This window comes from Astyanax mexicanus, chromosome 15 (genome assembly GCF_023375975.1).
Source record: "Astyanax mexicanus isolate ESR-SI-001 chromosome 15, AstMex3_surface, whole genome shotgun sequence".
In the NCBI taxonomy this organism is placed as follows: domain Eukaryota; kingdom Metazoa; phylum Chordata; class Actinopteri; order Characiformes; family Acestrorhamphidae; genus Astyanax; species Astyanax mexicanus.
The window spans coordinates 17,157,976-17,171,183 of record NC_064422.1 but is presented as its reverse complement, the minus strand read 5'-3'; the positions used below and the strand labels follow the sequence as shown (position 1 = coordinate 17,171,183).

General features: G+C 39.7%; 3 protein-coding genes across 3 annotated transcripts in view; all 3 read left to right on the top strand.

The window, feature by feature from the left end:
* The window catches only part of chst3b (carbohydrate (chondroitin 6) sulfotransferase 3b), a 303,775-nt gene that overhangs the window by 214,581 nt on the left and 75,986 nt on the right, over window positions 1–13,208 (top strand). The gene's annotated exons all lie outside the window — the stretch shown is intronic.
* zgc:92749 (elongation of very long chain fatty acids protein) overlaps window positions 1–13,208 on the top strand; it is a 238,241-nt gene that overhangs the window by 149,466 nt on the left and 75,567 nt on the right. The gene's annotated exons all lie outside the window — the stretch shown is intronic.
* Window positions 1,396–13,208, top strand: part of cpxm2 (carboxypeptidase X (M14 family), member 2) — a 76,287-nt gene continuing 64,474 nt past the window's right edge. The window contains exon 1 of the mRNA XM_049464869.1: window positions 1,396–1,945. Coding sequence (XP_049320826.1) covers window positions 1,579–1,945 — 367 coding nt within the window. The 5' untranslated portion in view covers window positions 1,396–1,578. The remainder of the gene's footprint in view (window positions 1,946–13,208) is intronic.

The following is a 13,208-nucleotide window of genomic DNA, read 5'->3' as shown; positions in this document are numbered from 1 at the left end:
TGGGTAGTGTACCTCCTGGTGAGAGATCATTGGCTGCTAGACTTTCCTTCACTTCTCTGGACTGGGACAAGCAGGATGGTCATTTCGATGAATCGCTTGCCATCTAAGCCATCTTTCAGCCAGCTCCTGTCACCGTTATTCGCAGTGCTATCATGAACCTGGAACCTGGACTGTGATGGACTTGAACCATATCAGCCAAGTTCAACCAGCAAGTTGGAGTATGGAGTCTTCATGGTAAGGGTTTCAATGCTGCCTTTGATGTGGAGCAACACACTGCCTCAACTACTGGTGTAACGATCTAACGATCCATCACAAACGACAGTCAGTCACCCCTAGTAGTGATACGAGGTAAAAAAACTCAAACATATATCAGGACAATACTACAGCCAAATGTGTGACCCCTCATTGCAAGATTTCTGACTGCCAATTTTCAGCAGGATAATGCTCACCCAAACACAAAAAGGACTTTCCAGGAATTTTGGAGGACTTTCAAGGACTTTCCCTTTGATCGCAAGACATTCTTGGTCTGTTTGGTCACTGAACAAGCATTTATCTCAATTCTACAGACTCAACCGCATCATCTGTAGGTAAATGTGCTGCAGGATGATCTACGGAACCTGGCTGGGGGCGCCCAACAGGGTACTAGAACCTCCTTTATCACTTACACATACAGCTCTGAAAAAAATTAAGAGTTGACTCCAGTTTCTGAATCAGTTTCTCTGATTTTGCTATTTATAGGTATATGCTTGAGTGAAAATAAACATTGTACTTTTTTTATAAAAACTACAGACAACATTTCTCCCAAACTTCAAGTAAAAGAGAATCTATTTGCGGAAAATGAGAAATGGCTGAAATAAGAAAAAAGATGCAGAGCTTTCAGACCTCAAACAACCCAAAGAAAACAAGTTCATATTCATAAAGTTTTAAGAGTTCAGAAATCAATATTTGGTGGAATAACCCTGGTTTTTAATCACAGTTTTCATGCGTCTTGACATGTTCTCCTCCACCAGTCTTACACACTGCTTTTGGATAACTTCATGCCACTCCTGATATTTAATAATACATTTCTGAATCAGTTTCTCTGCTTTTGCTATTTATAAATATATGTTTGAGTAAAATAAACAATGTTGTTTTATTCTTTAAGCTGCAGACAACATTTCTCCCAAATTCCAAATACAAATAATGCCATGTATAGGATTACATTCCAGAGGCTTTTAATTACTTAAAATCAAAGAAACTCCCATTCAGAACCCATGCCCACCTTGGACACCTAGCCAATGTCTCACCAATGAGAACCCCATATGAACATGTTGCTTGTGAGAAGAGAAAAGAGATAGAACAGGGGAAAGAATGGTAGACAGATATGAAAGATTAAGAGTAAGACAGAGAGAAAGAGAAAGAGAGAGAGAGTGAGCAGAGAGTTTAGGGTTTAAGGGGTTAAATTATTTGGAGTGCTGAGAGTTCTCTCTTATCCAGGACGTTAGAGTGAGAGAGGAGAGTGAGGGGTAGAGCAGGGCTGTGGATGGAACTTCTCCCTGCAGTGGTGCAGCTCTCAGGAGTCCGGACCCCAGGTTGATCATGCCGGTGTCGGTGAGGGTAGGGCAGCGGCTGGCGCTCCTGACCCTGGCGCTGCTGGGTGGTGTAGGGTTGCTGCCCCAGGGCTGTTTGGGCCGTGCGGCTGAGGATGAGGATTACTACATGCAGGAGCTGCTGAGCCGGGAGCATTACACCAGACTCCCAGTACAGGAGGAGAACCCCACTGAGGGAGACGGAGCGGTCCGGGGAGACGACTTCCAGACCCGGACCGCCCGGAGCAAACCCAAGACCAAACCAGCCTCCGGAAAACTGGCCTCTGGAAAACCGGTCTCTGGAAAACCGGCCTCTGGAAAACCGGTCTCTGGAAAACCGGCCTCTGGAAAACCATCTGGAACCGTGGCTAAGTCAGGTACGCTTCAATCCAGTATGAATCAGGTCACGCCAAACTCTGCACAAAAAGCACTGTATCCCACAGCCATGCTGGATCTGGAGCGGTACTGTAACAGCACTGTAGTTCATACTGTAATCCAGTATGAATCTGAAGTTTGTGTAGTTTTCACAGTCTGAATGTAATTGTAAACTGTTTTAGTCCAGTATGACTGTTCTGCACCTTATAAGTTTATACAGTGTGACGGTAATAATAGTGACATGATTTAAATCCAGTATGAATCTGCAATGTGTGTAGTGTGTACAGTTTGGGTGTAATAATTGTGTTGTCATTTAATCCAGTATGAATCTGTAGTGTGTGAATGTCTTTTGTACAGTGTCACAGCAATAATATTTGCCTGTTTTTAGCCCAGTATGAATCTGCGGTGAGTGTATTTTTTGCAGTATTACAGTAATAGTAAAAGTGGCCTGTTTTTAATCCAGTATGAATTTGCAATGTGTGTAGTGTTTGCAGTCTGGTTCTAATAATTGTGTTGTAATTTATTCCAGTATGAATCTGCAGTGCATATAGTGTTTACAGTCTGGCTGTAATAATTGTGTTGTAATTTAATCCAGTATGAATTTGCAGTGTGCGTAGTGTTTACAGACTGACTGTAATAATTGTGGTGTAATTTAATCCAGTATGAATCTGCAGTGTGTGTATTTTCTTTTGTGTAACAGTAATAATAATGGCATGATTTGAATCCAGTATGAATTCACAGTGTGTGTAGTGTTTACAGTCTAACTGTAATAATTGTGTTGTAATTTAATCCAGTCTGAATCTGCAGTGTGTGTGTTTTTTTGTATAGTGTCACAGTAATAATGGTGGCCTGTTTTTAATCCAGTATGAATTTGCAGTGTGCATGGTGTTTATAGACTGTCTGTAATATTTTTGGTGTAATCTAATCCAGTATGAAACTTAAGTGTGTATATTTTTGTACAGTGTGTATAGTATTTACAGTCTTACTGTAATAATTATGTTATAATTTAATCCAGTATGAATCTGCAGTGTGTGTATTTTTTTGTACAGTGTCACAGTAATAATAATAGTGGCCTGTTTTTAATCCAGTATGAATCTGCAGTGTGTTTTTTTTTACAGTGTCACAGTAATAATAGTGGCCTGTTTTTAATCCAGTATGAATCTGCAGTGTGTTTTTTTTTACAGTGTCACAGTAATAATAGTGGCCTGTTTTTAATTCAGTATGAATGTTATAACTGTATGCAGATTTTAGTCCAGTATGACTGTACTGCACCTTTATACAGTGTGACAGTAATAATAATGACATGATTTTAATCCAGTATGAATTTGCAGTGTGCATAGTGTTTCCAGTCTGACAGTAATTATTGTGTTGTAATTTAATCCAGTATGAATCTGCAGTGTTTGCAGTCTGACAGTAATAATTGTGTTGTAGTTTAATCCAGTATGAATTTTCAGTGGCTGTAGTGTTTAAAGTCTGGCTGTAATAATTGTATAGTAGTTTTAATCGGAGTGTGTAGTTTTTAAAGTCTGACAGTAGTAATTGTAGAATGTGGAATTTTAATCCAGTATGAATCTGCAGAGTGTGCATATTTATATATATTTTTTATGTCATTTAAGTTTTATTAAATTCCTTTTATTTACTGCACACTATGATAATTTTATAGTCTGACAGTTATAATGTGGAGTGATTTAATCCAGTATAAATTCAGAGTGTGTTTAGTTTCTACAGTCTGACAGTAATTAAACGTAAGGATTTTAATCCAGTATGAATATGCAGTGTGTATAGTTATTTTTAGTCTGACAGAAGTGATAGTGGAGGTATTTGTATTCCAGTATGAAAATGTTGAAGTGTCCTTTTGATTTTATTTAATAATGTATGAATTTACTGCATAGATTTGAAAGGTTTAGATTAGAATTAGATTAGAATAGAATGAATCAGCAGTATGCATTGCATTTTAAATAACTAATTAATTAATAAATGTTTGCAAAAAATATAAAACAAACTTCCTGCATGAGGTAGGAAGTCAGATCCTGAAAAAATACAGAAAATAGTATTAATATTTCTATTTGTTTGTTTGTTTTCCCTTTGACTTATTTCCTAAATGAGACACTTTAAGGAAGAGTGTTGTGACATGACGAGTTGCAGGCTGGGGGTTTGATGGGATTGGTTTTGATGGTCAGTGATGGAGGTTTAGTGGTGTAGTAAAATGTAACTGCCTGTCTGTGTGTCTGTGGTGCAGCGCTCCATGACATCCTAAAGCTGATCTCAGTCCAGGATCAGGGCTGTTAAATCTGAACACAGTTGTGTAAAAGTCTGAGTAAACCGCTGCTTCAGTTTCAGTCTGAGAGATTTTACTGAGTATTAAATCAGGGCGGGGGTTTTATAGGCTGTATAAACTCTGCAGGTTATAAGTTATGACTACTAACTACATCTACAGACCCCGGCTCAGCTGTTCACTGCAGTCACCCTCCTGATACTACAGGATAGTGAGGACGAGCTCATGCCTCCTCTGATACGTGTGAGATCTGACCACGCCTATTTTCTATAGACTAGCCTGTATACTAATATTAAAAGTGCAGGTTTGGCAGGTTAATACAATAAATCTTAACATAATAACCAGTTTTGCATTAAAAAGAAGGATGATCACTACAAGTTCTCCAGCCACTGCCATGGCTAAACATGCAATGTTATCCATATTGCATTATGGGAAATTAGTGTCTTTCATTATCACACTCAAAAAACGAGCGGTTCTGATAGCCCAAGTCCAGCCCAAATCCTAGTCCTAGCCTAAGTCCAGCTGTAGTCCTAGCCCAGCTCATATTCCAAGTGCAGCCCAAGTCCAGCCCTAGGTCTAGCCCAAATCCTAGCCCCGACCTAGCCCTAGCCCAAGTCCTTGCCCTATTTCTAGTCTAAGTCCAGCCCTAGGTCTAGCCTAAGTCCTAGCCCAAGTCCTAGCCCAAATCCTAGCCCAAGTCCAGCCCTAATTCTAGCCCTAGCCCAAGTCCTAGTCCTAGCCCAAGTTCAGCCCTAGTCCAGCCCTAGTCCTAGCCCAAGTCCAGCTGTAGTCCTAGCCCAGCTCATATTCCAAATGCAGCCCAAATCCAGCCCTAGGTCTAGCCTAAGGCCTAGCCTAAGTCCAAGCCCAAATCCTGGACCAAGCCCTAGCCTAATTCCTAGTCCAAATCCTGGCCCAAGTCCTAGCCCAAATCCTAGCCCAAGTCCAGTCCTAGCCTTAGCCCTAATCCTATCCCAAGTACCAGTCCTAGCCCAAGTCCAGCTCTAGTCCTAGCCCAAGTCCTACTTTAAGTCTTAGCCCATGTCCAGCCCTACTTGAGGATCATTAGTTAAATCTGCTGCCACATGATTCGCTGATTGGATAATTGCATGAATGCGGTGTACAGGTGTTTTAAATAAAGCTCTCAGTGAGTGCAAATTGTTTCAACTTTTTATTAAAAGATTATAAGTGTTTTATGAGCCATATTTCTTGTGTACAAGCTCTGGAAGCTGCAAAATAAAAGCCACACATCTTATATTTTTTCTAGCTGAACCATTATAACATCCTATTTCTTTTTATGTTTTTTTATTTTAAACCAGTATTTTATAAAGAGCATAGCCGTGCACTGCCCTCTGCAGAGTGGTGGATGGCAGTGTTTGGTGGTACTGTGAGGTTCTGAATCCTGTGTGTTGTTTGGTTTGTGAGTTTGTGAGCTGTTTGTCAGCAGTAAATCGTGCTCTGTTCAGGTTCTGAAGGATTTTTTAGAGCTGAGAGAAAAGCAGCGGTTCTGAGTGATGTGGGTTGGTGTTAGCTTTGGGCCGGTTTTACCATTTTTCTCCTTTCTTTTATTGGGAACCTCTAACCCCACAGTTCTCCCAGTTTCCTTTAATAAACCCGCGGGCGCGTAAAGCAGGCGTGAGAGCGTATTAGTCAGATTTATTAGTCCTGGTGAGGATTTGGGGTCAGGTTGGGCCCGTCACAGCTCGGTAAATACAATCACACGGGCCGAGTGGGAGCCGGTCCCAGATCAACACTCTCAGACTGGTGATTTATGAGAGCGGAGGGTCTGAATTCATGGGGCTCTTCAGGAAGAGAGGAGTGCAGGTCCTGAGATCAGACTCCTCCACATTTATACTGATCTGTGTTTTCACAGATGGGCCCGAGAACAGGAAATAATAAACTATAAATAAAACATAACATTATTGTAGGCTAATTAAAAGTAGAGATGGCTCTAATCCAATCATAAGAATCTACGTGGGCCAATACTAGCAAAAAAAAAATCTATATGATTAATCATGTAATCAAAACATAAAGCACAATATTTTTGAAATATTAATGCAAAAAAAGCAAAACTTAAAAAAGCATTATGTTACAGACATACCACCCTGCTACAATAGGGATGGAGAGATCGAGCCGCTATTTGCTGAGGTTGGGGAGATTGCAGGACCAACCCTGCTGAGTTCCGTATTTAGCATTGTGGCTAACATCCTTCAACCTGTTGAGCCTGGCAATTAGCATTGTGGCTACCCTGCTTAAAAAACATAGGTTACACCCTGCGCAAGGCATGTTGCGATGCTCTTTGCTCACTTACACACTGTCAACACAATCTTTGCTGACAAACAGTCTAATTTTACGCCTTCCACCTGCGCTCTTAAAATAGCAACAACACTTGTGAATATATCTACGATATAAATATGGTGTGGTGGACGGAGATGAGGTGTGTTCAGGTAAATTTCTTGTGTATTGCTATCTTGGCAGCAAAAAACACTGGTGCACCACTGACAGATTAACCGTCAGATGTTCATTGCTATCTTAGCAACCCCAGCTAGTTACACACACACACAAGAACATGCAGAAGTGCAAAACCCAACTTTTACATCATCAGTAAACAGAGAATAAACAAAACAATAAAATTGCTTTTTCTGTTTTCACACTGTGAACCAGCAGGTTAGTTTCCTCTGCTGAGAAACACAGAAGTGCTGCAACTCAAAAAATCCCAATCGTTCGAAATCAGAGCACACCTGGCTCTTAAAGGGAATAACAAGTGAAACCCTGATTGTTTTTTTCACAAACCAATGAGAATTATGCGTATGTGTTGGATCCAAGTGCAGAACAGATAGGGAGAGTTATATGGAAATAGTTCTATTATTTATTAGTCAGCTCAATTAATGGTTTTGAAATAATATTGTTATAAATAATGAGCTTAAGCAACTGTTTCTCCAAGAAGACTGGAGAATGGGTGGGAAAATAGGCGGGAAAAAGAGCAAAGGAAGTGCCACAAAATGGCAGTACCAACAAAAGACAGCTTTCAACTTCAAATAAACCAAACTACAACATAACTAAACTCAAAACTGTCTTTCTTTTCAGATCTCTTTCCTTCTTTCAAGATCTCCTCCTCTTTTCTTTTCTTTCCTTTCCTTTTTTTTCCTTATCTTTTCTTTTCTATTCTTATACAGTGGTCACCCTTCTGCAAAGGTGCAACAGTGAGGTCTGGTTTGACTGAGGTTTATATAGGGTAGTGCACAGGTGCAGTTGATTAATGCTGGTCACTATCAGGGATTCTGGGAGTTGGAGTTTTGGGATCCAACTCTACAATGGTGCAGCACTGCCCATCACAATTAGTACGTCTTTTTAATTTAGAGCTACGCAGGACATACTTTTCCCGTTGTTACGATAGCAAAGACACACAGTTTGCTAGGTCTGCCGGCTCAGTTATAGATCGCTAAAATAGGGCCCTTATTGTATAAAACTTTAAATGTTTTTTTTTGTAGAGGAATATTTGGAATATTTTAAATGATTCCTTTCAACTGAATGTTTTGTCCTGCATTCTTTCACAATTTTTTTCCTTATCACCGTAATCTGAATCTGCCAGTTCATGTTTGTATTGGATCAAAATTTCATAATGGATCAATATAAATGCTCTTAAAGGACCTTTTTTGAATTTGTGCTTTCAGAATCTCCTTTTCTTTTCTTATCTTTTCTTATATCCTCTGTTTCCGGTCACCCCGCTGCAAAAGTGCAACAGTGAGGTCTGGTTTGACTGAGGTTTATATAGGGTAGTGCACAGGTGCAGCTGGTTGATGCTCCCTTATTGTATAAAACTTCGGACGTTTTTTGTTTTTTTGAGGAAATATTTTGAGGAATATTTGGAATATTTTAAATGATTCCTTTCAACTGAATGTTTTGTCCTGCACTCTTTCACCATATTTTAGTTGTTTTTTTTTGTTTGTTTGTTTTTTTTATTCCTTTTTTTCCGTAATCAGAATCTGCCAGTTCATGTTTATATTGCATCAAAATTCCATAATGGACCTAAAGAAATGCTCTGTTTTTTTATTATTGATGTCCAAGCCCTTAGAGAATTTGTGCTTTTAAAGGAAGTCACTTATCTTAAAATGATTTATTGGTTTGTTTTGCACATCATTTATTAGCTGGTATAAACAACAGTTTTACTGTGTAAAATCCAGAATTGCTAGGAATCGACTTTAGTTTTTTTTAAAGGTTTGTTAGGACGGTGGTGGTGTACAGTACAGTAGCCTATCTCAGGTGTTGATCTGTGAACCGGGTGATCCACACAGTAGTGTAATGATTTGTGCAGTGGTGAGAGGAGGAGTAATCAGACGTGGTCGAGCCGTAGTGCGAGCTGCTGTGTGTCAGACTGAACTCTGACCAAGAGAGAGATAATTGGAAGCAGATGCAGAGTGAGAGACAAAAGCTCTCTCTCTTTCTCTCTCAGCCTGAGCTGTTTACCTACAGCAGGTGAGATCAGAAACAAGAGATAGAGAGAGAGAGAAAGAGAGAGAAACAAAGAGAAAGAGAGGGAAAAAGACTAAAATTGTTAGATTAAAAACTACTGCAAGATAAAAAACACCCATATCATGTGCACAACATAGACTGCCCATTATATTTTAGTACAAATTCAGTACAATATACAGGAGTTGGACAATAAAACTGAAACACCTGGTTTTAGACCACAATAATTTATTGTCCTGACGGACAGTTCTGGTGGAAACAGGAGAGTTGAGGTGCACATTGAATTCTGACGTGATTTGAGCAGCCGTGGTTTTATGTTTTTTGGATACAATCCGGGTTAGCACCCGAACGTCCCTTTCAGACAGCTTCCTCTTACAGTGTCCACAGTTAATCCTGTTGGATGTGGTTTGTCCTTCTTGGTGGTATGTTGACATTACCCTGGATATCGTAGCTCTTGATACATCACAAAGACTTGCTGTCTTGGTCACAGATGCGCCAGCGAGACGTGCACCAACAATTTGTCCCCTTTTGAACTCTGGTAAACTCCAGTCATACACCTTTTAAACATGTTTTACTCTGTTTTATCTCCAGGATTAACTCGCCAACCAATCAGCTCACAGTAGCAGTAATGCTAGTGCTTTACAGTGTAAAGCCTGTTTTCTTTAGATGAGAGCTGAAATATAGGCATGCTTTCTTAAGTTTCTTTTTAGTAAAATACATTGAGGACTCACTGACTGGCTCCCTCTAGAGTCATTTTAGTATATAACAGGGGGAATGGTAGGGAGGTCAGACTCTCTATAAAAAGCTCTGGTGTGTTTTGGATCCGCGATTCTCTCTTTCTGTGATCCCCTCCGAGCAAAGTTTATGTCGGCAATCACCGAAAAACTGTCGGCAACTGAAAAACTGGCCAAAAATCGTGTGGTGTGAACCTGGTATTAGAGAGACAGATAAAGATCTACAGAGACTGAAGTGACTCAAAACTACAGGTTTTAGAAATCTCTACCTATTGTCAGCAGGAGACGCTCGCCGTCAGAAGCAGCACAACTCAACCACAACTGACCAGCATTCAGCATAAAGCCAAGCAGAGCAGAAAGCAACGTGGCATACAGCACGCAGTGTGTAAGTACTTTTACACAGTGTTGTGCTGGTATGAGTGAATCACACACAGCAGTGCTGCTGGAGTTTTTAAACACTTTTACCACTCACTGTTCACTATATTAGACACTCCTATCTAACTTGTGTGAAATACACAGTTGACCCCAGTTCCTATTTAAGTGATTTCCTGATTGAGGACAAGTGTGGCAGTAATCAGGCCTGGGTGTGGATTGAGAAATAGAGAAATAGAGAAATAGAGAAACTCAGGTGTGATAAATCACAGTTAAGTTATGTTTTTTATACAGGCCTATGTAGGTGTATTCTTTTCCCCGTAATAATTTAAAAAACTGCATTTTGTGTTTAATTGTGTTTAGGCCTATCACGATAAGAGTTTTTTGTGAACGATATATTGTCCCAGAAATGCCACTGACATAATGATAACAAGATAGCATAAAAAGCAATTGTACACTTTTTAAAGACAGCGAAAATTGAATTAAACTTTTATTATAATTAGTTAGGGAATTTTATACTTTTTTCTTTACCTACTTTAGTCCACACTGTGTGTATGTTATGGAGTCACAGTTATTGAAGCATGACTGGCTAAAATACTGTTGACTGTTATATATGTGAACGAACATACAAATAAACACAATAGAAGATATCACGATTATCAAAAATTATTGAGGTCATGCTCATTTACTGTAGAATAAATCGATATTGCAATTATTGTGACAGGCCTACTTGTGTTGTCTTTGTTTTTCATTTTCTGCAAATAAATGCTCTATATGTATCAGTGGGAGGTCGCAGCCAGGGGCGTAGCAGCAAATTCTGGGCCCTGTACACCCTCTATGTTAATGGGCCCCTATCCATGCCAGTAAACAAAGGAAAGTGAGCGAAAAAAAATCTGGATTTTCATGGGCCCCTCTCCCTACTCGGGCCCTGGGTAGTCAGGTCCACTTTTCCCCCCACTACCACGCCCATGCTCGCAGCAGCCGGCGCTCTGTTCCCTCGAGGTGGGTAGATGGCGCTTTTTCTCCCCACATCATTAAAATGGGAAAAAAATAGAGGTAAAATTATAAAAAGGAATAAATAAATGCTCTAAATGACTATTTTTATTTGGAATTTGGAAAAAATGTCCGTAGTTCATAGAATAAAACAACAATTTTCATTTTACTCAAACATATACTTATAGATAGCAAAATCAAAGAAACTGATTAAGAAACTGAAGTGCTCTCAATTGTTTGCAGAGCTGTATATTAAAGAAGCTTAGTCGGAACATTTTGCTCGAGTTCTCTTGAGTCTCTGCACGGATCATTTTCATATTAGGCTACATACGTCTGCTATGTTCTTGCTGGAGTGTGGGGAGCGTGACGTGTGCTGGCGTGATGGATAAACCCCGTATAAACCAATAGATAGGGTGTCGAATGGTATATGTTTATACGCTTATGTTCCTTCTCTACATCCAAGCTGGATGGAAAAAAGCTGAAATGTAACAGGAGTAACAAAGCTGTTTTTTTTTTTATTTAAGGAGTAGAAATTACAGATAATTGTGTGAAAATGTAAAGAGTAGAAGTAAAAAGTTGCTTGAATCAGAATTACTCCATTAAAATAAAGATAAACTAAATTTCTATTTAAGTAACGTAACAAAGTATTTGTACTTTACCTAATTTGTCTTTACGTGACATCTCTGATTAAAAGTGTGGATCCTATTTCTTGTATTAGTCTATACTATAATATACAGTATATTGGATTTTACATGCCTTTTTTTTTCTTCCGGAATTGATAGCTCTGTTGTATTAGTGTGTAACAGCTCTGGGTTATTTGCATATTTATGAGGATATTACAGCTTCATCAGGGGGGGTCAGTGGGTTCTCCCTGAAAACAAATGATATTATACACCTCATTACGATTAACACACACTTCCACAGCCCATCGCTGGCGCTCTATAGGAGCAATCTGCATGATAATCTGATGCTGAGTGATCTGCGGGACTGCAGACAACGAGAAGCATCATCATCTGAACATCCTCACTTTTATTTACTCACATTCACGAGTTCGTTCCTGTCCAGTTGATACTCAACCAGAATAAACTACTATGAATTCTTCACAGAAAATCTACTGTATCTTGTGCTTTCACTCACTGGCCACTTTATTAGAAACACCTACCTACAGTGGTGTGAAAAAGTCTTTGCCCCTTCATGATTTCTTTTTTTTAACATGTTGGTCAAAATATTAGTCAGAAAAGTGCATTCTCAGCTTATCGTGCACATAAAAGCCCAGCATCATAAACGAGTTCCTCTTCTGTTCTCTCTCCAAGCGTCCAACGCTTTCTGCTCTGCAGCTGTGGGATGTCTGTTAGATCTGAACATGGAGAGGGTAGATGAGGTGATGGACAAAACAGAGATCACTGGACCATTAGAAAACATGATCAACAGCAGTGATAAGCTCTGGGGGTGCGTCACGGAGTGTGCATCTTACTTTCTGGGCCGAAACCTGAGTAGCTCCCTCTGATAAGTCCTGTCGCAGTTCTTTAGCTGTCAGTTGTGGATTTTTCTCCACCTTTCATTTCAGGTACCGGACAGGAATTGCCGGGTTCATCGTCTTTTTGCCACGCCCAGGTGACGTTTCCACTGTGACTTTAGCCCTAAAAAACTATTAATTATGTCTCCAATTGTGTCTCTTGAAATGTTTAATGCCTTTGCTATCTTTTTATATCCCTATCCTTGCCTATAAAGAGCAATTTCCTCTTCTCTAGACTTCTTTGACCATTCATTCCATGGATTTTACCATGTTACAAAAGACACCATTGCCTGTCTAGAAGGAGCTGAGTATCTAAGACTGTGTTCACATTACAAGCCACATTGCTCAAATCCGATTTTTTGCTTAGATCGGATTTGGTTATATTGACGGTTCACATTTACAAATGTGGGTGATCTGTATCTGTGTGTAATGTGAACGAATTTGTCCCTGAAAAGCCTCACATGAGCACATTGATATGTGTATAAACGTCGCCTTCTTCACCAACAACAAAACACGTCATATTTGAGAGACGACTTGTAGCTTTATAAAGGGAAATGGATGAGTTAGCAGCTCATATGTGGAGCATCTTTTGCTGGAGTGGAGAAACAGTAAACAGCTGGTCTGAAGTTCATGCTCAGGTCGAGGAGGTGAAAAAAGGCCAGGCGGTTTGCTTTTGCTGTTTTTGCAGCTATAGCTGCACAGCTGCACCAAGGGATGTGTGGGTACGAGAGAGAAGCATGCAGCCCATGTGTAAGAGCAAAAAAGTCTTTCAGAATTCAAATCAGAATTTCAAGAATTCAGATTTGACCATTTACATTCATGTCGCATGTCCATGGATCGGATACTTATCTGATTTAGGAGCACATATGAAAGTGACTCAAATCTGAACTGAAAAAAAAAAAAGA